The sequence below is a fragment of the Aphelocoma coerulescens genome, chromosome 5, assembly GCF_041296385.1.
Source record: "Aphelocoma coerulescens isolate FSJ_1873_10779 chromosome 5, UR_Acoe_1.0, whole genome shotgun sequence".
In the NCBI taxonomy this organism is placed as follows: domain Eukaryota; kingdom Metazoa; phylum Chordata; class Aves; order Passeriformes; family Corvidae; genus Aphelocoma; species Aphelocoma coerulescens.
This window is the reverse complement of record NC_091019.1, coordinates 14,066,079-14,088,788: the sequence shown is the minus strand read 5'-3', so window position 1 is coordinate 14,088,788 and position 22,710 is coordinate 14,066,079. Positions and strand designations below refer to the sequence as shown.

The 22,710-nt window shown below is 65.4% G+C and overlaps 2 protein-coding genes across 2 annotated transcripts; both read right to left on the bottom strand.

The window, feature by feature from the left end:
* Positions 1 to 62: 62 nt before the first annotated feature.
* On the bottom strand, positions 63 to 5,272 carry LOC138111006 (scavenger receptor cysteine-rich type 1 protein M130-like). The gene is made up of 13 exons (XM_069016161.1): positions 5,161 to 5,272; positions 4,330 to 5,073; positions 3,924 to 4,241; positions 3,541 to 3,846; positions 3,153 to 3,467; positions 2,518 to 3,009; positions 2,140 to 2,442; positions 1,682 to 2,053; positions 1,454 to 1,597; positions 1,209 to 1,304; positions 912 to 995; positions 538 to 678; positions 63 to 355 (listed from the first exon to the last, which is right to left on the bottom strand). Exons 1-13 carry the CDS (start codon positions 5,270 to 5,272, stop codon positions 240 to 242), a joined length of 3,543 nt encoding a protein of 1,180 aa, XP_068872262.1. The 3' UTR covers positions 63 to 239.
* A 3,041-nt stretch (positions 5,273 to 8,313) lies between these two features.
* Positions 8,314 to 21,946, bottom strand: LOC138111005 (antigen WC1.1-like). The gene is made up of 23 exons (XM_069016160.1): positions 21,663 to 21,946; positions 21,284 to 21,589; positions 20,896 to 21,210; positions 20,422 to 20,781; positions 20,038 to 20,346; positions 19,580 to 19,951; positions 19,353 to 19,496; positions 19,108 to 19,203; positions 18,811 to 18,894; positions 18,116 to 18,577; positions 14,723 to 14,842; positions 13,180 to 13,518; positions 12,774 to 13,091; positions 12,391 to 12,696; positions 12,003 to 12,317; positions 11,523 to 11,888; positions 11,139 to 11,447; positions 10,681 to 11,052; positions 10,451 to 10,594; positions 10,206 to 10,301; positions 9,909 to 9,992; positions 9,535 to 9,675; positions 8,314 to 9,352 (listed from the first exon to the last, which is right to left on the bottom strand). Exons 1-23 carry the CDS (start codon positions 21,874 to 21,876, stop codon positions 9,237 to 9,239), a joined length of 5,688 nt encoding a protein of 1,895 aa, XP_068872261.1. The 5' UTR covers positions 21,877 to 21,946; the 3' UTR covers positions 8,314 to 9,236.
* Positions 21,947 to 22,710: the final 764 nt, after the last annotated feature.

Below are 22,710 nucleotides of genomic sequence, written 5' to 3'. Positions count from 1 at the left end.
AGGGACGGATGTGCTAGCCCCAGAATGAGGTCCCAGCCAGGGGTATGAGTCTCTGACCAGTTTGTGTTTTAATAGGAAAAAAGGGAAATTCAGACAGAAATCCAAGAAAATCCCTACTCAGGAGCTGTTTTCCTGCACTGCTGCACAGGGAGGGGTGACCTCTGTAGGCAGGGCCACCCCTTCCTGGGGACAGGGCCCCACCACAGCACCAGACACGTGTCCCCAGGGCTGTGGCATCCTCATGGCGACGGCCCCAGGGCGCTGCTGCCGACATCATCATAGTCTGTGTGCACCGGGGGCTGTTCCAAGGGGGTCCTGGTGGCTCCTGGGGCACTCGGAGGGGAGTAGATCCCACCTTGGGGACAGCACAGAAGGGTGCAGGGGGGCAGACGGCTCCGTGTCCCTCCTGACAGGCCCCACCTGGGCTCTGGCTGCAGCACCCATGGATCTGCAGCCGGATCCCTGCCCACCCCCACAGCCAAACCCTGCCATGGAGTGCCTCTGCAGAGGGGACAGGGCAGCTGGGAGCCCTCTTACCTGTGGGGAGGACACAGATCCACCTCCTCTGTGCCACGCCCTCGGAGATGTCCCCAGTGCTGGGAGCAGGGGGCTCCTGTGCCACACCCAGGGCATCGTCGTAGCCATCCGGGGTTCCGTGCTCGGGACGGGCAGGGGGCTCTGGGACAGGCACAGGGGTCCATGGCAGTGACCCAGTGGCCCTGGCAGGGGTCTGGCTGTACCATGCTCAACGGCCTTGCCACCCGGGATGTGCTGGTGGCCCTTGGGTCCCACAGGGAAAGGCCATGCTTGCTACACACTAACAAGAGGGGGACTTGTCCCCTCAGCTCCCCTGCCCGAGTGTGTGCCATGTCCCCAGCACTCCCCACTGGGTTCCTGCCCTGTGGCCTTACCTGGGGTTCCCTCGGTGTCACTCCCCTCCGCGCTGTCCCCGGTGTAATAGGGCAGCTTCTTCACCGACCCCTCTGACAGGGAACCTGCAGGGGAGAAACAGGGACTTGGGTGCGGCCTCAAGTGGCACTGAGGGTGACACAACCTCACACCACACAGAGGGGCTGCCGTGGGACCGAGGGACATCCCCAGCCCCTGGCGAGGAGCCACTGCTGGGCCACCGGGACCCTGAGCTGCCATGGGGCTGTGGGGCAGAGCCCCCTCTCCGGGCAGAGCTGGGCCACAGGGGCTGCACCCACCTGGCCGACTGGGCACCTCCTGGTACTCCGGCATCGCGGTGTAGTCCAGCTCCTCGTAGACAGCGTTGGCAATGGCATCTGCAGCTCTGCCAGGGCCTGGAACGAGATGCAGCGTTTACCTGGGGCCCTGGCCACCGTGGGTGGCACCGGGGTCACCCCTGCCCACCTTCAGGGCCGTTCCGCAGCGCGGGAGCCCCGGAACCCCCAAACCGGGTCTGTGCCAGCCCCCACCCGCCTGGACCCACCTCGGCGCCAGGCGCGGGCACGGCGCAGCAGCACGGCCAGGGCGCCCAGGGCCAGGCACAGCAGCGTCCCCAGCACCACGCACAGGACAGTTGGCACAGGCACAGTCCCCACGGTCACCGCTGCGGCTGTGCTGCCACGGACACCTGTGGGGGGACACGGGCAAGAAGTGAGTCGGGGGGGGATCCCAGCCATCCTGGCGTTGGGGGTGCTGGCACGGGCAGAGCTACCTGTGCTCGTGGCACCGTCGGGATGGGGGGTAGTGTCTGTCTCAGTGATGCCATCACTGTCCTCCTCACAAGCCACATGGGCGTCCCCGCCTGGGCCGCAGCTCTGCAGATTCCAGGGTGCCGAGGGGCACCCCCAGAGCGAGCGGGCCCCGTCCTCACAGCCCACCCAGGCCAGCCAGGCGGGGGCCGGCTGCTGGGCGGGGAACGCCGACAGCCAGCCCCGGTCCCCACAGCCCAGCTGTTGGCAGACGGTGTTGGCGGTGCCGGGGCTGGTGCCATTGGCGCACACGCGGCCCCAGGTGCCGTTGTGGGACACCTCCAGGAACCCGCGGCAGCGCCCGCGGCCGCCCGCCAGCCGCACGGAGAGCTGCTCTGCAAGGGGTGCAGGGCGGTCACGGCACGGCCAGGAACCCCCCGGGGGCTCTGCTGGACCCCGATCTGGGGTGCCCGGCACTGACCTGAGCAGACGGCCCCTGCCCCAAGCCTGCACTTGCGCTGTTCCGAACGCCCACATTCCCAGAGAGACTCCTCGGTCCCGGAGCAGTCAGGGATGTACGGCCACAGCGGCCCCGTGCCGGGACCGAAGCGTGCCGAGCTCGGTGCCTCCAGCGCCGTGCCACAGCCCAGCTCCCGGCAGACAACAGCAGCGTCCTGCAGATCCCAGCCTTCCTGGCAGACGGCGCTCCATGTGCCACTGGAATAGACCTCCACGCGCCCGGCACAGCGCCCAGAGCTCCCCACCAGCCTCACCCGCCGGCTGCCTGCGGGCACCGAAGCACCGGGTTGGGGTGGCTGCTTGGGGCACCGCCACCTCCAGCCCTTCTCGGAACACCCACCTGAGCAGACAATGACCAACTCCTCAGGCCTGGTGATTGGTGCAGGGCCCATCCCTGAGACATCGTCCACGTTCTCCAGCTTCTCACCCATCTTCTCATGGCTGCTTGTTGGTGCAATGTCCATCCCTGAGACATCGTCCATGTTCTCCAGCTCCTCACCCATCTTCTCATGGCTGCTTGTTGGTACAAGACTCGTCCCTAAGACATCGTCCATCTCCTCATCCATCTTCTCACCGCTGCTAGTCAGTGCAGAACCCATGTCCAAAATGTCCAGGCTGGTGCTGCCCGCAAAAATGCCCAGATCCAAGGAGGTGTAAACGTCCTTGGGAATACCACAGCCCAGCACTGCGCAAACCATGTGGACATCCCATGACTTCCACTGCTCCACAGGCACACGGCGCCATGCCGGGCTGGTTATGGTCTCCTCCAGCCACCCATCGCACAAGCTCTGACCCCCCACCAGCCGCAGGGACTCGACAAAGCCACCAACTCCTGCAAAATCACCAGCAGAAGCATGGGGCTGTGGCACCTGGCTCAGACCATGCTTCACTCCAAAACATCCCTGCATCCTCTGCTCCCAGTTCTTGGGGGGTCCCGAAAGCCCCTAATGCACCTCCCGCAGGTGCCGTACACACCTGAGCAGTTGACGGCAGCGGCGTTTCCGGGGGCACAGGGGGGCTTCCCCAGCACGGCCACGGGGCACTCGCCCGGGTGCCGCTCGCTCCCGCTGCAGCCGAAGGCGTCCGGCCGCAGTGGCCCGTCCCCGCTGCCAAAGGAGCCTCCCGGGGGCACGGTGAAGGCGCGGCCGCAGCCCAGGTGGCGGCACAGGACGTGGGCATCGGCCAGCTCCCACTCGCTGGCGCAGACGGACCCCCACGTCCCCCTCACTGCCACCTCCACCCGCCCGGTGCATCCCGAGCTGCTGTTGCCCAGCCGGAAGCCCGTGTAGGCTGTGGCAGAAAGGGCGTTGAGGGGGGCGATGCTGCAGGGACCCCAACAGCCCCCGGTGTCCCCGGCACTTACGGGAGCAGATGACGCTGGCAGGGCCCGTGCTGCAGCCCTGGCTGTGGGGCGGATGCCGGGCACAGGCGCTGAGGAGGGGCTCGGTGCCATTGCACTGGAAGCCCCCGCCCCAGAGCGGCCCCGATCCTGCCCCAAATCGCTCGCTGCCGGGGATGGAGAGCGCCGCTCCACAGCCCAGCTCCCGGCAAACCACCTGCGCCACCTTCATGTCCACCTGATCCTCGCAGACACCCACCCAGGCCCGGCCCTGCCGTACCTCCAGCCGCCCGGCACAGGCTCCATCACCTCCGACCAGCCGGGAAAATCCTGACGGAGAAGTGCAGGATCAGTGTCCAGGGACGTGCATGAGGTGCCTCATCTCCCCCCCCCAGTCCGGCTCCTACCTTGGCAAGTAACAGCAGTGTCGAAGGTATGGATGCTGCCATAGGGTCCCCAGCCACGGATCTCGCAGTCCCAGAGAGTGGACTCATTTCCTTTGCAGTCCACCCTGGCCAGACTGACGGGCCCATCCCCTGCACCAAAGCTCTCCACGGCAAAGTAGGCACCGGCAGCCGAGCCACAGCCCAGATGCTGGCACACCACCTCGGCGTCCTCCATGTCCCAGAAGTCATCTCCCACCGAGCCCCAGCGTCCCCGAAGCTTCACTTCCACCCTCCCGGCGCAGGGACTGCCGCCGCCCGCCAGCCTCAGCTCCACGGCATCTGCACCGGGACACCGGCTCGGCTCAGCCCTGCCGGGGATGCTCAAGCACAAGGTGGCAGCCCCGGCACGGCCAGCGCGTCCCCTCACCTCTGCAGGTCACCCCCACATCCCACTCGTGGCCGCAGAAGTGCTGTCCCCAGCCGAAGTGCGGACACTGCTCCAGCGCCTCCTCGGTGCCGCGGCAGAAGAAGGGCTGCAGCCAGATGCGCCCGCTGCCCTGCCCGAACGGGGCGTACGGGGACGCCGTGGCCACCCGGCCACAGCCCAGCTGCCGGCACACCACGATGGCCCAGCGGGCTTCCCAGTCGAAGTCGAAGACGCAGACGGAGCCCCACTCACCGCCGTGCTTCACCTCCACGCGCCCGGCACAGCGCCCGCCGCCGCCCACCAGACGCAGCTCCCCGGAGCCTGCGGCACGGAGGGTGCTGAGCCGGGCCCGCCACCGCCGCGGGCCCCGCTCCCGCCGCCCGGCGCTCACCCGCACACAGCCGCACGCACACCAGCAGCCCCAGCGCCACCGCCGGCCCCATGGCCCCGGCCCCGAGCCCAGCGCAGCCGGGGGATGTCTCGGCAGCGCCCGAGCCAACGGAGGCAGCAGCAGCAGCACCAGGGCACCCTTTATCAGCGCCTCATCTCCCGGCTGCGGGGCCGCGGCCTCCAATAACCTGCTCCGTGCCCAAATATGAGGCTCGCCTCCGCTTCTGGCGTCACACAGCCCGCCACAGTGGGCTGCCACCCGGATGTCCCCGGGGGGAGACAGCCCCCCCACAGCACCTGGCCTGCGGGGGCCCTTCCTGCACCCCCCCGTGCCTCCAACCCCGCTGCCGGAGCCTGCCGAGAGCCATCCTCACTGATGGGGACACGCTGCACCCCAAATCCCACCAAAAGCCGCACTGCGACCACCCTCAGCCCCGGCACCTGCAGAGCCCGAAGCCCCCGTCCTTGGGGTGCTCCCCTCCCGCCGTGCCCGCAGCCCCCGCGGGGGTGGCAGCTGCCGGCTCCCCGGGCCCTCGCGGCGGCGCTGGCACATGGCGCTGCTGCCGCAGCTGCGGCCCCGCGCTCGCCTCGCCGCCAGCGCAGGAAGGAGGCGGTTACCCCCCGGCGGCTCCCGGCGTCGGCATCGACCGCACGCGGCTCCCGACACCTGCGCTGCCACCGAGAACGCCGCGGCTCCGCGCTGCCCCTGCCCCGCCGCCCCGGCCCCCGGCAGCTCGGCGGCCGCGCGCTTCAGGAAACTTCCCCGTCTCACCATTCACCAGGCTCTGTCAGCACGCTCCCAGCGCAGCAATCCACTCTCCCTGCTGGCGCCGCCGCCCCTTCACAGCCGCGGCCCCAGCGACCCGCGCTGGCCCCGCTGGCTCCCCAGAAACCCACACCAGACCTCGCTTCCTCACCGCTCCCACCCCAGGTTTCCCATGCCACGGTCGCAGGTGTCTCCCTCGATAAATCCACTTCCTGCTGGCGCAGGAACACAGAAACAGCCCGAGCTGGTGCCTCCAGAGAGGGTCCCTGAGATGTGACCCCCCTCCTGTTCCAAGCACACCAAAGTCCACACTGAAGTCTCTCTTCCTCCTCATCCTCGTCTCCTGCTGTGTCTCTCACTGTCCCTCACCTGGCCGGGGCCACGGTTTCCCGGGCCCTTTGCTATGCAGAGTTCCGGCACTTCCCACGCACAGCAAACCGAGCAGCTGGAACTGCAGCTGCTCCCCATCCACCGGCACCCCAGGAATCCCTCGCTGCGCGGCGGCGGGAGGAGCTGCCCTGCCCCGTCCCTCCGCGCTGCCGGGCACTGCGGCACCGGGCAGTGGCCCGGACCTGCTCCGCTGAGAGACGCACGCACGGCACGGAGCCCAAAGCGGGGCCGGTGGCTGCGGGCACCCGAACCGGAGGCCGGTGTGCGGCTGGGTGCCTGCTGCCCCGGGCAGAGGGGACAGGAGCTCTCCGGGCCCACGGATACCTCTGGGGGCCCTCGGTCGGCTCTGAGGGTCTTTCCCGAGGCTTCCCGTTGGGCTGCGGCATTCTCGCCTCACCAGCCCCTGCTGCTGCGAGGACCTCAGCCACTGCTGCGCCCTTTTCACCTGCAGCAGCTCACCGAGCCGAAGCCAAAGCCCTCCTTCCCTGTTTCCCTCGGCCCCACAGGCTGGGCAGCTGCCGGCTCTCGGGCGCCTGCTGTGCCCAGCCCTGGCCACGCGGCTGCTGCAGGGGCCCCGTCTCACCTGCCTGGACCTGAGGGACAACGAGCTGGGAGCCCACGGCATCCTGCAGCTCTGCCAGCAGCTGCAGCATCCCGCCTGCCCGCTGCGGAGCCTGGGCTGAGGGCCCTGCCACGGCCAAGCCCAGCAATCTCCCTGTGCCCTTCCCCTTTAGCCCACCGTGCCCAGGGATGCTTCTGTGCTTCCAGTTCCTGCCCCACGTCCCCGAGGGATGGCTGATGTACCCGGGATGGAGGTGCCAGCCCCGCAGTGAGGTCCCAGCCCTGGAACTCAGTCTCCAGACAGTTTGCGTTTTGTATTGGTTTTGCATGGCCTGGTTTGTGGTAGCAGGGAGGGCCACAGAGGGGGCTCCTGTGAGAAGCTCCTGCAAGTTTCCACCATGTCTGGCAGAGCCAACGGCTGATGGCTCTGAAGATGGACATGCTGCTGGCCAAAACTGGGCCAATGAGAGAGCTTGGTAACACCTCTGTGATGACATATTGTAGTAGTATGGCCCAAAATGCTCATTACTGTTTATCTTCTTTGAGATAAGAATTAGGAGAAACGCAAAGCAGGCACCAAACTTGAAAGAATATAAAGAAGTTTATTAACAGACCTAAAAAAATGAAAAAAATAATTATACCACCTTCAGAACTCTCCTCCTCCCCCCACCTTCCTCCCTTCTCCCACTGACAATGTAAAAAGACAACCCTTAAGATGTTCAGTCTGTTTACCACTTCCATAATAACCTTGTTCAGTCCATTTAGGAAGAGAAGTCTCTTCTTGCTAGTGCTATGAAAACATGATCACAACGAGACAGCCGCCCACTTCCAAATATTGTTCAGTCCATTTAGGAAGAGGAGTCTCTCCGCGAGTCCCTTCCCCCGACTTGCAGCTTTTCCCGCAGCTGCTCTCGAGGGTCCACTCTTGAAGTTTTCTGGGGTACAATTTTAAGGTTGAGCCGTTCAGAAACAAAAAACAGAGGCCCTTCTCCTTCCCTGGGAGCAAAGGGTCTTCCTCATCTTCATCTTTAGGACTATCTCTGGGAGCATCTCTAGGAACTGAGGTTTTCTCCTTTCCCATTTGGAGCAAAAGTCCTCATCTGGTCCATCTCTCCCTGTCCAAACTTCTCATGAAATTACAGCTGCGTCAGCATCTGCCTATCTCAGCGCAGGTGCTTTTGCTTACGGGTTGAACACTCCACCCCCCATATCTTCATGAAATTACAACGGGATACTCTGATATACCATAGTTTCACAACAGAATTTCAGCTTTAAGCATCTCCTCTCTCTCTCTTCCCTCGGGTTTTCAGCTCTTCACAGCAATAAAAGGGTTAATCTCACCTCAGCCTTGCAGCTTTGCAGCTGGAATGTTGAATTTTTCTTATCGAAGAGGAGAGGGGGAGAGCCGAGCCGCTCCGGCTGCCCACGGCAAGGCAGTGGGGGGGGGTTCCACAGCTGGAACAGGCCCATGGCTCCAGGATGGCCGTAGCCCGGCCCGGCCTGGCCCGAGCAGGGCCTGGCCGGGCCCGCTGGCCCCCACACGTGGCCCGCAGCCACCTGTCCCAGCACTGGAAATGAGAGAGAGCTTGGGGGGGGAGTTTGTCTATTCTTAAGTGTGTATCACAGAGGCTGTCACAACTTTAAGTGGCTTAAAGAATTGTCCATATTCAACCTGGCCAGCTGATAGGCTCTATCAGGTCCCAGAGGAAACTGTAAGCACCCCTTAGCAAGGACAACCCTTCCGGGACTATGCTTGCTAACCTGTGACACATATTTAAGAAGAAAATCAAAACAACATCTTTTTTTTTGCCTTCTAGTCAGAGAAGAGGAGATGGTGAGAACATGTGAGGAAAACAACATGGGACACCACAGGCAGTGGAGAAGGAGGGGGAGGAGGTGCTCCAGGCCCTGGAGCCGAGGGGCCTCTGCAGGCCGTGGTGCAGACCATGGTGAAGCAGCTGTGCCCCTGCAGCCCACGGGGATCCACGGGGGATGCAGAGATCCACCTGCAGCCCCAGGGGGAGGTGGTGCCCGTGCCAGAGCAGGTGGAGGCCTGGAGGAGGCTGTGTTCCAGTGGAAGACCCGGTGGGGAGAGAGGGCCCCGCTTCCAGGCTGGAACAGCCTGTCCTTGGGGCCCGGCCCCCCGTGGAAGAGACCCACGGCACAGCAGTTTTGGGAGGACTGTGTGCCCGTGGGAGGGACTCACGCTGCAGCAGGGGCGGGGTGGCTGCTGCTGCTGAGAGTGGAGCCACGTGGGAGAGGTTCGTGGAGAGCTGTCTCCTGTGGGAGGGACCCCACAGGCTCACAGGGGAAGGACTCCTCTCCCGGAGCAGCGGAAGAAAATCTCGGTGATGAACTGACCAAACCCCCATGCCCTGTCTCCCGGTGCCGTCAGGGGAAGGAGGGAGGGGCAGGGGGGAGAAAAGGTGTGTTTGAGGGTTTATTTTGCTTCTCATTATCCTCCTCTGATTCTGTTAGCAATACATTCACTTTATAACTTTAACTTAAGCCTGTTTTGCCCTTGAAGTGTTTTTCCCCTCTCTCCTCTGCTCAGCTGAGGCAGGGGAGGGTGAGCAAGTAACTCTCCTGGGTGCCTGGCATCGGGCCAGTGTCAAACCACGACAGTCTTTAATAAGAGAAAAAGGGAAATTCTGACAGAAATCCAAGAAAATCCCTACTCAGGAGCTGTTTTCCTGCACTGCTGCACAGGGAGGGGTGACCTCTGTGGGCAGGGCCACCCCTTCCTGGGGACAGGGCCCCACCACAGCGCCAGACACGTGTCCCCAGGGCTGCGGCATCCTCATGGCGACGGCCCCAGGGCGCTGCTGCCGACATCATCATAGTCTGTGTGCACCGGGGGCTGTTCCGAGGGGGTCCTGGTGGCTCCTGGGGCACTTGGAGGGGAGTAGATCCCACCTTGGGGACAGCACAGAAGGGTGCAGGGGGGCAGACGGCTCCGTGTCCCTCCTGACAAACCCCACCTGGGCTCTGGCTGCAGCACCCGTGGATCTGCAGCCGGATCCCTGCCCACCCCCACAGCCAAACCCTGCCATGGAGTGCCTCTGCAGAGGGGACAGGGCAGCTGGGAGCCCTCTTACCTGTGGGGAGGACACAGATCCACCTCCTCTGTGCCACGCCCTCGGAGATGTCCCCAGTGCTGGGAGCAGGGGGCTCCTGTGCCACACCTAGGGCATCGTCGTAGCCATCCGGGGTTCCGTGCTCGGGCCGGGCAGGGGGCTCTGGGACAGGCACAGGGGTCCATGGCAGTGACCCAGTGGCCCTGGCAGGGGTCTGGCTCTGCCATGCTCAACGGCCTTGCCACCAGGGATGTGCTGGTGGCCCTTGGGTCCCACAGGGAAAGGCCATGCTTGCTACACACTAACAAGAGGGGGACTTGTCCCCTCAGCTCCCCTGCCCGAGTGTGTGCCATGTCCCCAGCACTCCCCACTGGGTTCCTGCCCTGTGGCCTTACCTGGGGTTCCCTCGGTGTCACTCCCCTCCGCGCTGTCCCCGGTGTAATAGGGCAGCTTCTTCACCGACCCCTCTGACAGGGAACCTGCAGGGGAGAAACAGGGACTTGGGTGCGGCCTCAAGTGGCACTGAGGGTGACACAACCTCACACCACACAGAGGGGCTGCCGTGGGACTGAGGGACATCCCCAGCCCCTGGCGAGGAGCCACTGCTGGGCCACCGGGACCCTGAGCTGCCATGGGGCTGTGGGGCAGAGCCCCCTCTCCGGGCAGAGCTGGGCCACAGGGGCTGCACCCACTTGGCCGACTGGGCACCTCCTGGTACTCCGGCATCGCGGTGTAGTCCAGCTCCTCGTAGACAGCGTTGGCAATGGCATCTGCAGCTCTGCCAGGGCCTGGAACGAGACGCAGCGTTTACCTGGGGCCCTGGCCACCGTGGGTGGCACCGGGGGCACCCCTGCCCACCTTCTGAGCTGTTCCGCAGCGCAGGAGCCCCGGAACCCCCAAACCGGGTCTGTGCCAGCCCCCACCCGCCTGGACCCACCTCGGCGCCAGGCGCGGGCACGGCGCAGCAGCACGGCCAGGGCGCCCAGGGCCAGGCACAGCAGCGTCCCCAGCACCACGCACAGGACAGTTGGCACAGGCACAGTCCCCACGGTCACCGCTGCGGCTGTGCTGCCACGGACACCTGTGTGGGGACACGGGCAAGAAGTGAGTGGCGGGGGGGGATCCCAGCCATCCTGGCGTTGGGGGTGCTGGCACGGGCAGAGCTACCTGTGCTCGTGGCACCGTCGGGATGGGGGGTAGTGTCTGTCTCAGTGATGCCATCACTGTCCCCATCACAAGCCACGTGGGCGTCCCCGCCTGGGCCGCAGCTCTGCAGATTCCAGGGTGCCGAGGGGCACCCCCAGAGCGAGCGGGCCCCGTCCTCACAGCCCACCCAGGCCAGCCAGGCGGGGGCCGGCTGCTGGGCGGGGAACGCCGACAGCCAGCCCCGGTCCCCACAGCCCAGCTGTTGGCAGACGGTGTTGGCGGTGCCGGGGCTGGTGCCATTGGCGCACACGCGGCCCCAGGTGCCGTTGTGGGACACCTCCAGGAACCCGCGGCAGCGCCCGCGGCCGCCCGCCAGCCGCACGGAGAGCTGCTCTGCAAGGGGTGCAGGGCGGTCACGGCACGGCCAGGAACCCCCCGGGGACTCTGCTGGACCCCGATCTGGGGTGCCCGGCACTGACCTGAGCAGACGGCCCTTGCCCCAACGCCACGCCCGCACTGGCGCCATTCCGAACGCCCGCATTCCCAGAGAGACTCCTCGGTCCCGGAGCAGTCAGGGATGTACGGCCACAGCGGCCCCGTGCCGGGACCGAAGCGCGCCGAGCTCGGTGCCTCCAGCGCCGTGCCACAGCCCAGCTCCCGGCAGACAACGGCAGCGTCCCGCAGATCCCAGCCTTCCTGGCAGACGGCGCTCCACGTGCCACTGGAATAGACCTCCACGCGCCCGGCACAGCGCCCAGAGCTCCCCACCAGCCGCACCCGCCGGCTGCCTGCGGGCACCGAAGCACCGGGTTGGGGTGGCTGCTTGGGGCACCGCCACCTCCAGCCCTTCTCGGGACACCCACCTGAGCAGACGATGGCCGCCCCATGAGAGATACCCCGAGGTGCAGTGGTAACCTCGTCCATCTCGAACCCAAAATCGAATTCGTAGTCTGCTTCAGTCAGCTTGGTGGTCATCTCCTGGATTCTTTCGATCACCCTCTCAATGATTTTCCTCTCCTTCTCGTCAGTGTTCCGCAGGATGTCCTCACCACGGACAGCAATGCTGTTGTCCAGCCCTCCACAGCCCATCTCCCTGCACACGTTGCTGAAATTCCATACGACCAAAAGCTCTCCTGGCACACGGCGCCAGGTCCCAGGGCTTATGGCGAACTCCAACCACCCATTGCACCGGGTCTCACCCTCCACCAGCTGCAGGGATTCAACAATGCCTGCAAAATGACCTGATTTAGCCCTTCCCCCCACAACATCCCCGCATCCTCTGATTTCAATTCTTGGGGGGTCCCGAAAGCCCCTAATGCACCTCCCGCAGGTGCCGTACACACCTGAGCAGTTGACGGCAGCGGCGTTTCCGGGGGCACAGGGGGGCTTCCCCAGCACGGCCACGGGGCACTCGCCCGGGTGCCGCTCGCTCCCGCTGCAGCCGAAGGCGTCCGGCCGCAGTGGCCCGTCCCCGCTGCCAAAGGAGCCTCCCGGGGGCACGGTGAAGGCGCGGCCGCAGCCCAGGTGGCGGCACAGGACGTGGGCATCGGCCAGCTCCCACTCGCTGGCGCAGACGGACCCCCACGTCCCCCTCACTGCCACCTCCACCCGCCCGGTGCATCCCGAGCTGCTGTTGCCCAGCCGGAAGCCCGTGTAGGCTGTGGCAGAAAGGGCGTTGAGGGGGGCGATGCTGCAGGGACCCCAACAGCCCCCGGTGTCCCCGGCACTTACGGGAGCAGATGACGCTGGCAGGGCCCGTGCTGCAGCCCTGGCTGTGGGGCGGATGCCGGGCACAGGCGCTGAGGAGGGGCTCGGTGCCATTGCACTGGAAGCCCCCGCCCCAGAGCGGCCCCGATCCTGCCCCAAATCGCTCGCTGCCGGGGATGGAGAGCGCCGCTCCACAGCCCAGCTCCCGGCAAACCACCTGCGCCACCTTCATGTCCACCTGATCCTCGCAGACACCCACCCAGGCCCGGCCCTGCCGTACCTCCAGCCGCCCGGCACAGGCTCCATCACCTCCGACCAGCCGGGAAAATCCTGCGCGAGCAGTGCAGGATCAGTGTCCAGGGACGTGCATGAAGTGCCACATCTCCCCCCCCCAGTCCGGCTCCTACCTTGGCAAGTAACAGCAGTGTCCCATTTATGGCTGTAGTTATAAGGTCCCCAGCCACGGATCTCGCAGTCCCAGAGAGTGGACTCATTTCCTTTGCAGTCCACCACGGCCAGACTGATGGGCCCATCCCCTGCACCAAAGCTCTCGACGGCAAAGTAGGCACCGGCAGCCGAGCCACAGCCCAGATGCTGGCACACCACCTCGGCGTCCTCCATATCCCAGCGGTCATCTCCCAGCGAGCCCCAGCGTCCCCGAAGCTTCACTTCCACCCTCCCGGCGCAGGGACTGCCGCCGCCCGCCAGCCTCAGCTCCACGGCATCTGCACCGGGACACCGGCTCGGCTCAGCCCTGCCGGTGATGCTCAAGCACAAGGTGGCAGCCCCGGCACGGCCAGCGCGTCCCCTCACCTCTGCAGGTCACCCCCACATCCCACTCGTGGCCGCAGAAGTGCCGTCCCCACCCGAAGTGCAGACACTCCTCCAGCGCCTCCTCGGTGCCGCGGCAGAAGAAGGGCTGCAGCCAGATGCGCCCGCTGCCCTGCCCGAACGGGGCGTACGGGGACGCCGTGGCCACCCGGCCACAGCCCAGCTGCCGGCACACCACGATGGCCCAGCGGGCTTCCCAGTCGAAGTCGAAGTCGAAGTCGAAGTCGAAGACGCAGACGGAGCCCCACTCACCGCCGTGCTTCACCTCCACGCGCCCGGCACAGCGCCCGCCGCCGCCCACCAGACGCAGCTCCCCGGAGCCTGCGGCACGGAGGGTGCTGAGCCGGGCCCGCCACCGCCGCGGGCCCCGCTCCCGCCGCCCGGCGCTCACCCGCACACAGCCGCACGCACACCAGCAGCCCCAGCGCTACCGCCGGCCCCATGGCCCCGGCCCCGAGCCCAGCGCAGCCAGGGGATGTCTCGGCAGCGCCCGAGCCAACGGAGGCAGCAGCAGCAGCACCAGGGCACCCTTTATCAGCGCCTCATCTCCCGGCTGCGGGGCCGCGGCCTCCAATAACCTGCTCCGTGCCCAAATATGAGGCTCGCCTCCGCTTCTGGCGTCACACAGCCCGCCACAGTGGGCTGCCACCCGGATGTCCCCGGGGGGAGACAGCCCCCCCACAGCACCTGGCCTGCGGGGGCCCTTCCTGCACCCCCCCGTGCCTCCAACTCCGCTGCCGGAGCCTGCCGAGAGCCATCCTCACTGATGGGGACACGCTGCACCCCAAATCCCACCAAAAGCCGCACTGCGACCACCCTCAGCCCCGGCACCTGCAGAGCCCGAAGCCCCCGTCCTTGGGGTGCTCCCCTCCCGCCGTGCCCGCAGCCCCCGCGGGGGTGGCAGCTGCCGGCTCCCCGGGCCCTCGCGGCGGCGCTGGCACATGGCGCTGCTGCCGCAGCTGCGGCCCCGCGCTCGCCTCGCCGCCAGCGCAGGAAGGAGGCGGTTACCCCCCGGCGGCTCCCGGCGTCGGCATCGACCGCACGCGGCTCCCGACACCTGCGCTGCCACCGAGAACGCCGCGGCTCCGCGCTGCCCCTGCCCCGCCGCCCCGGCCCCCGGCAGCTCGGCGGCCGCGCGCTTCAGGAAACTTCCCCGTCTCACCATTCACCAGGCTCTGTCAGCACGCTCCCAGCGCAGCAATCCACTCTCCCTGCTGGCGCCGCCGCCCCTTCACAGCCGCGGCTCCAGTGACCCGCGCTGGCCCCGCTGGCTCCCCAGAAACCCACACCAGACCTCGCTTCCTCACCGCTTCCACCCCAGGTTTCCCATGCCACGGTCGCAGGTGTCTCCCTCGATAAATCCACTTCCTGCTGGCGCAGGAACACAGAAACAGCCCGAGCTGGTGCCTCCAGAGAGGGTCCCTGAGATGTGACCCCCCTCCTGTTCCAAGCACACCAAAGTCCACACTGAAGTCTCTCTTCCTCCTCATCCTCGTCTCCTGCTGTGTCTCTCAGTGTCCCTCACCTGGCCGGGGCCACGGTTTCCCGGGCCCTTTGCTATGCAGAGTTCCGGCACTTCCCACGCACAGCAAACCGAGCAGCTGGAACTGCAGCTGCTGCCCATCCACCGGCACCCCAGGAATTCCTCACCAGCAGAACGTCCCGCGCTCCCTCGCTGCGCGGCGGCGGGAGGAGCTGCCCTGCCCCGTCCCTCCGCGCTGCCGGGCACTGCGGCACCGGGCAGTGGCCCGGACCTGCTCCGCTGAGAGACGCACGCACGGCACGGAGCCCAAAGCGCGGCCGGTGGCTGCGGGCACCCGAACCGGAGGCCGGTGTGCGGCTGGGTGCCTGCTGCCCCGGGCAGAGGGGACAGGAGCTCTCCGGGTCCACGGATACCTCTGGGGGCCCTCGGTCGGCTCTGAGGGTCTTTCCCGAGGCTTCCCGTTGGGCTGCTGCATTCCCGCCTCACCAGCCCCTGCTGCTGCGAGGACCTCAGCCACTGCTGCGCCCTTTTCACCTGCAGCAGCTCACCGAGCCGAAGCCAAAGCCCTCCTTCCCTGTTTCCCTCGGCCCCACAGGCTGGGCAGCTGCCGGCTCTCGGGCGCCTGCTGTGCCCAGCCCTGGCCACGCGGCTGCTGCAGGGGCCCCGTCTCACCTGCCTGGACCTGAGGGACAACGAGCTGGGAGCCCACGGCATCCTGCAGCTCTGCCAGCAGCTGCAGCATCCCGCCTGCCCGCTGCGGAGCTTGGGGTGAGGGCCCTGCCACGGCCAAGCCCAGCAATCTCCCTGTGCCCTTCCCCTTTAGCCCACCGTGCCCAGGGATGCTTCTGTGCTTCCAGTTCCTGCCCCACGTCCCCGAGGGATGGCTGATGTACCCGGGATGGAGGTGCCAGCCCCGGAGTGAGGTCCCAGCCCTGGAACTCAGTCTCCAGACAGTTTGCGTTTTGTATTGGTTTTGCATGGCCTGGTTTGTGGTAGCAGGGAGGGCCACAGAGGGGGCTCCTGTGAGAAGCTCCTGCAAGTTTCCACCATGTCTGGCAGAGCCAACGGCTGATGGCTCTGAAGATGGACATGCTGCTGGCCAAAACTGGGCCAATGAGAGAGCTTGGTAACACCTCTGTGATGACATATTGTAGTAGTATGGCCCAAAATGCTCATTACTGTTTATCTTCTTTGAGATAAGAATTAGGAGAAACGCAAAGCAGGCACCAAACTTGAAAGAATATAAAGAAGTTTATTAACAGACCTAAAAGTAGGAAAAAAAAATTATACCACCTTCAGAACTCTCCTCCTCCCCCCACCTTCCTCCCTTCTCCCACTGACAATGTAAAAAGACAACCCTTAAGATGTTCAGTCTGTTTACCACTTCCATAATAACCTTGTTCAGTCCATTTAGGAAGAGAAGTCTCTTCTTGCTCATGCTATGAAAACATGATCACAACGAGACAGCCGCCCACTTCCAAATATTGTTCAGTCCATTTAGGAAGAGGAGTCTCTCTGCTCGCAATGTGAGTCCCTTCCCCCGACTTGCAGCTTTTCCCGCAGCTGCTCTCGAGGGTCCACTCTTGAAGTTTTCTGGGGTACAATTTTAAGGTTGAGCCGTTCAGAAACAAAAAACAGAGGCCCTTCTCCTTCCCTGGGAGCAAAGGGTCTTCCTCATCTTCATCTTTAGGACTATCTCTGGGAGCATCTCTAGGAACTGAGGTTTTCTCCTTTCCCATTTGGAGCAAAAGTCCTCATCTGGTCCATCTCTCCCTGTCCAAACTTCTCATGAAATTACAGCTGCGTCAGCATCTGCCTATCTCAGCGCAGGTGCTTTTGCTTACGGGTTGAACACTCCACCCCCCATATCTTCATGAAATTACAACGGGATACTCTGATATACCATAGTTTCACAACAGAATTTCAGCTTTAAGCATCTCCTCTCTCTCTCTTCCCTCGGGTTTTCAGCTCTTCACAGCAATAAAAGGGTTAATCTCACCTCAGCCTTGCAGCTTTGCAGCTGGAATGTTGAATTTTTCTTATCGAAGAGGAGAGGGGGAGAGCCGAGCCGCTCCGGCTGCCCACGGCAAGGCAGTGGGGGGGGTTCCACGGCTGGAACAGGCCCATGGCTCCAGGATGGCCGTAGCCCGGCCTGGCCTGGCCCGAGCAGGGCCTGGCTGGCCCCGCTGGCCCCCACACGTGGCCCGCAGCCACCTGTCCCAGCACTGGAAATGAGAGAGAGCTTGGGGGGGAGAGTTTGTCTATTCTTAAGTGTGTATCACAGAGGCTGTCACAACTTTAAGTGGCTTAAAGAATTGTCCATATTCAAACTGGCCAGCTGATAGGCTCTATCAGGTCCCAGAGGAAACTGTAAGCACCCCTTAGCAAGGACATCCCTTCCGGGACTATGCTTGCTAACCTGTGACACATATTTAAGAAGAAAATCAAAACAACATCTCTTTTTTTGCCTTCTAGTCAGAGAAGAGGAGATGGTGAGAACATGTGAGGAAAGCAACATGGGACACCACGGGCAGTGGAGAAGGAGGGGGAGGAGGTGCTCCAGGCCCTGGAGCCGAGGGGCCTCTGCAGGCCGTGGTGCAGACCATGGTGAAGCAGCTGTGCCCCTGCAGCCCACGGGGACCCACGGGGGATGCAGAGATCCACCTGCAGCCCCAGGGGGAGGTGGTGCCCGTGCCAGAGCAGGTGGAGGCCTGGAGGAGGCTGTGTTCCAGTGGAAGACCCGGTGGGGAGAGAGGGCCCCGCTTCCAGGCTGGAGCAGCCTGTCCTTGGGGCCCTGCACCCCGTGGAAGAGACCCACGGCGCAGCAGTTTTGGGAGGACTGTGTGCCCGTGGGAGGGACTCACGCTGCAGCAGGGGCGGGGTGGCTGCTGCTGCTGAGAGTGGAGCCACGTGGGAGAGGTTCGTGGAGAGCTGTCTCCTGTGGGAGGGACCCCACAGGCTCACAGGGGAAGGACTCCTCTCCCGGAGCAGCGGAAGAAAATCTCGGTGATGAACTGACCAAACCCCCATGCCCTGTCTCCCGGTGCTGTCAGGGGAAGGAGGGAGGGGCAGGGGGGAGAAAAGGTGTGTTTGAGGGTTTATTTTACTTCTCATTATCCTCCTCTGATTCTGTTAGCAATACATTCACTTTGTAACTTTAAGTTCAGCCTGTTTTGCCCTTGAAGTGTTTTTCCCCTCTCTCGTCTGCTCAGCTGAGGCAGGGGAGGGTGAGCAAGACACTCTCCTGGGTGCCTGGCATCGGGCCAGTGTCAAACCACGACAGTCTTTAATAAGAGAAAAAGGGAAATTCAGACAGAAATCCAAGAAAATCCCTACTCAGGAGCTTTTTTCCTGCACTGCTGCACAGGGAGGGGTGACCTCTGTAGGCAGGGCCACCCCTTCCTGGGGACAGGGCCCCACCACAGCACCACACACGTGTCCCCAGGGCTGTGGCATCCTCATGGCGACGGCCCCAGGGCGCTGCTGCCAACATCATCATAGTCTGTGTGCACCGGGGGCTGTTCCGAGGTGGTCCTGGTGGCTCCTGGGGCACTCGGAGGGGAGTAGATCCCACCTTGGGGACAGCACAGAAGGGTGCAGGGGGGCAGACGGCTCCGTGTCCCTCCTGACAGGCCCCACCTGGGCTCTGGCTGCAGCACCCATGGATCTGCAGCCGGATCCCTGCCCACCCCCACAGCCAAACCCTGCCATGGAGTGCCTCTGCAGAGGGGACAGGGCAGCTGGGAGCCCTCTTACCTGTGGGGAGGACACAGATCCACCTCCTCTGTGCCACGCCCTCGGAGATGTCCCCAGTGCTGGGAGCAGGGGGCTCCTGTGCCACACCCAGGGCATCGTCGTAGCCATCCGGGGTTCCGTGCTCGGGCCGGGCAGGGGGCTCTGGGACAGGCACAGGGGTCCATGGCAGTGACCCAGTGGCCCTGGCAGGGGTCTGGCTCTGCCATGCTCAACGGCCTTGCCACCAGGGATGTGCTGGTGGCCCTTGGGTCCCACAGGGAAAGGCCATGCTTGCTACACACTAACAAGAGGGGGACTTGTCCCCTCAGCTCCCCTGCCCGAGTGTGTGCCATGTCCCCAGCACTCCCCACTGAGTTCCTGCCCTGTGGCCCTACCTGGGGTTCCCTCGGTGTCACTCCCCTCCGCGCTGTCCCCGGTGTAATAGGGCAGCTTCTTCACCGACCCCTCTGACAGGGAACCTGCAGGGGAGAAACAGGGACTTGGGTGCGGCCTCAAGCAGCACCGAGGGTGACACAACCTCACACCACACAGAGGGGCTGCCGTGGGACCGAGGGACATCCCCAGCCCCTGGCGAGGAGCCACTGCTGGGCCACCGGGACCCTGAGCTGCCATGGGGCTGTGGGGCAGAGCCCCCTCTCCGGGCAGAGCTGGGCCACAGGGGCTGCACCCACCTGGCCGACTGGGCACCTCCTGGTACTCCGGCATCGCGGTGTAGTCCAGCTCCTCGTAGACAGCGTTGGCGATGGCATCTGCAGCTCTGCCAGGGCCTGGAACGAGATGCAGTGTTTACCTGGGGCCCTGGCCACCGTGGGTGGCACTGGGGGCACCCCTGCCCACCTTCTGGGCCGTTCCGCAGCGCGGGAGCCCCGGAACCCCCAAACCGGGTCTGTGCCAGCCCCCACCCGCCTGGACCCACCTCGGCGCCAGGCGCGGGCACGGCACAGCAGCACGGCCAGGGCGCCCAGGGCCAGGCACAGCAGCGTCCCCAGCACCACGCACAGGACAGCTGGCACAGGCACAGTCCCCACGGTCACCGCTGCGGCTGTGCTGCCACGGACACCTGTGTGGGGACACGGGCAAGAAGTGAGTGGGGGGGGATCCCAGCCATCCTGGTCTTGGGGGTGCTGGCACGGGCAGAGCTACCTGTGCTCGTGGCACCGTCGGGATGGGGGGTAGTGTCTGTCTCAGTGATGCCATCACTGTCCCCATCACAAGCCACGTGGGCGTCCCCGCCTGGGCCGCAGCTCTGCAGATTCCAGGGTGCCGAGGGGCACCCCCAGAGCGAGCGGGCCCCGTCCTCACAGCCCACCCAGGCCAGCCAGGCGGGGGCCGGCTGCTGGGCGGGGAACGCCGACAGCCAGCCCCGGTCCCCACAGCCCAGCTGTTGGCAGACGGTGTTGGCGGTGCCGGGGCTGGTGCCATTGGCACACACGCGGCCCCAGGTGCCGTTGTGAGACACCTCCAGGAACCCGCGGCAGCGCCCGCGGCCGCCCGCCAGCCGCACGGAGAGCTGCTCTGCAAGGGGTGCAGGGCGGTCACGGCACGGCCAGGAACCCCCCGGGGACTCTGCTGGACCCCGATCTAGGGTGCCCGGCACTGACCTGAGCAGACGGCCCCTGCCCCAACTCCACGCCCGCACTGGCGCCATTCCGAACGCCCACATTCCCAGAGAGACTCCTCGGTCCCGGAGCAGTCAGGGATGTACGGCCACAGCGGCCCCGTGCCGGGACCGAAGCGCGCTGAGCTCGGTGCCTCCAGCGCCGTGCCACAGCCCAGCTCCCGGCAGACAACGGCGGCGTCCCGCAGATCCCAGCCTTCCTGGCAGACGGTGCTCCATGTGCCACTGGAATAGACCTCCACGCGCCCGGCACAGCGCCCAGAGCTCCCCACCAGCCGCACCCGCCGGCTGCCTGCGGGCACCGAAGCACCGGGTTGGGGTGGCTGCTTGGGGCACCGCCACCTCCAGCCCTTCTCGGGACACCCACCTGAGCAGACAATGTCTGCCCCATGAGATATGCCAGGAGAGGTAACCACGTTCATCTTGAACCAATCACTGAATGTGTAGTATGCTCCTGTCAGCTCGGTGGTCATCCCCTGGATTGTTTCGATCACCCTCTCAATGATTTTCCTCTCGCTCTCGTCAATCTTCTGCAGGATGGACTTACCACGGACAGCAATGCTGTTGTCCAGCCCTCCACAGCCCATCTCCCTGCACACGTTGCTGAAATTCCATATGAACAAAAGCTCTCCTGGCACACGGCGCCAGGTCCCAGGGCTTATGGCGAACTCCAACCACCCATTGCACCGGGTCTCACCCTCCACCAGCTGCAGGGATTCAACAATGCCTGCAAAATGACCTGATTTAGCCCTTCCCCCCACAACATCCCTGCATCCTCTGCTCCCAATTCTTGGGGGGTCCCAAAAGCCCTTCATACACCTCCCGCAGGTGCCATACACACCTGAGCAGTTGACGGCAGCGGCGTTTCTGGGGGCACAGGGGGGCTTCCCCAGCACGGCCACGGGGCACTCGCCCGGGTGCCGCTCGCTCCCGCTGCAGCCGAAGGCGTCCGGCCGCAGTGGCCCGTCCCCGCTGCCAAAGGAGCCTCCCGGGGGCACGGTGAAGGCGCGGCCGCAGCCCAGGTGGCGGCACAGGACGTGGGCATCGGCCAGCTCCCACTCGCTGGCGCAGACGGACCCCCACGTCCCCCGCACTGCCACCTCCACCCGCCCGGTGCATCCCGAGCTGCTGTTGCCCAGCCGGAAGCCCGTGTAGGCTGTGGCAGAAAGGGCGTTGAGGGGGGCGATGCTGCAGGGACCCCAACAGCCCCCGGTGTCCCCGGCACTTACGGGAGCAGATGACGCTGGCAGGGCCCGTGCTGCAGCCCTGGCTGTGGGGCAGATGCCGGGCACAGGCGCTGAGGAGGGGCTCGGTGCCATTGCACTGGAAGCCCCCGCCCCAGAGCGGCCCTGATCCTGCCCCAAATCGCTCGCTGCCGGGGATGGAGAGCGCCGCTCCACAGCCCAGCTCCCGGCAAACCACCTGCGCCACCTTCATGTCCACCTGATCCTCGCAGACACCCACCCAGGCCCGGCCCTGCCGTACCTCCAGCCGCCCGGCACAGGCTCCATCACCTCCGACCAGCCGGGAAAATCCTGAGGGAGAAGCGCAGGATCAGTGTCCAGGGACGTGCATGAAGTGCCACATCCCCCCCAGTCCGGCTCCTACCTTGGCAAGTAACAGCAGTGTCCCATTCATGGCTGTAGTTATAGGGTCCCCAGCCACGGATCGCGCAGTCCCAGAGAGTGGACTCATTTCCTTTGCAGTCCACCCTGGCCAGACTGACGGGCCCATCCCCTGCACCAAAGCTCTCGAGTGCAGTGTAGGCACCGGCCGCCGAGCCACAGCCCAGATGCTGGCACACCACCTCGGCGTCCTCCATATCCCAGAAGTCATCTCCCACCGAGCCCCAGCGTCCCCGAAGCTTCACTTCCACCCTCCCGGCGCAGGGACTGCCGCCGCCCGCCAGCCTCAGCTCCACGGCATCTGCACCGGGACACCGGCTCGGCTCAGCCCTGCCGGGGATGCTCAAGCACAAGGTGGCAGCCCCGGCACGGCCAGCGCGTCCCCTCACCTCTGCAGGTCACCCCCACATCCCACTCGTGGCCGCAGAAGTGCTGTCCCCACCCGAAGTTCGGACACTGCTCCAGCGCCTCCTCGGTGCCGCGGCAGAAGAAGGGCTGCAGCCAGATGCGCCCGCTGCCCTGCCCGAACGGGGCGTACGGGGACGCCGTGGCCACCCGGCCACAGCCCAGCTGCCGGCACACCACGATGGCCCAGCGGGCTTCCCAGTCGAAGTCGAAGTCGAAGTCGAAGACGCAGACGGAGCCCCACTCACCGCCGTGCTTCACCTCCACGCGCCCGGCACAGCGCCCGCCGCCGCCCACCAGACGCAGCTCCCCGGAGCCTGCGGCACGGAGGGTGCTGAGCCGGGCCCGCCACCGCCGCGGGCCCCGCTCCCGCCGCCCGGCGCTCACCCGCACACAGCCGCACGCACACCAGCAGCCCCAGCGCTACCGCCGGCCCCATGGCCCCGGCCCCGAGCCCAGCGCAGCCAGGGGATGTCTCGGCAGCGCCCGAGCCAACGGAGGCAGCAGCAGCAGCACCAGGGCACCCTTTATCAGCGCCTCATCTCCCGGCTGCGGGGCCGCGGCCTCCAATAACCTGCTCCGTGCCCAAATATGAGGCTCGCCTCCGCTTCTGGCGTCACACAGCC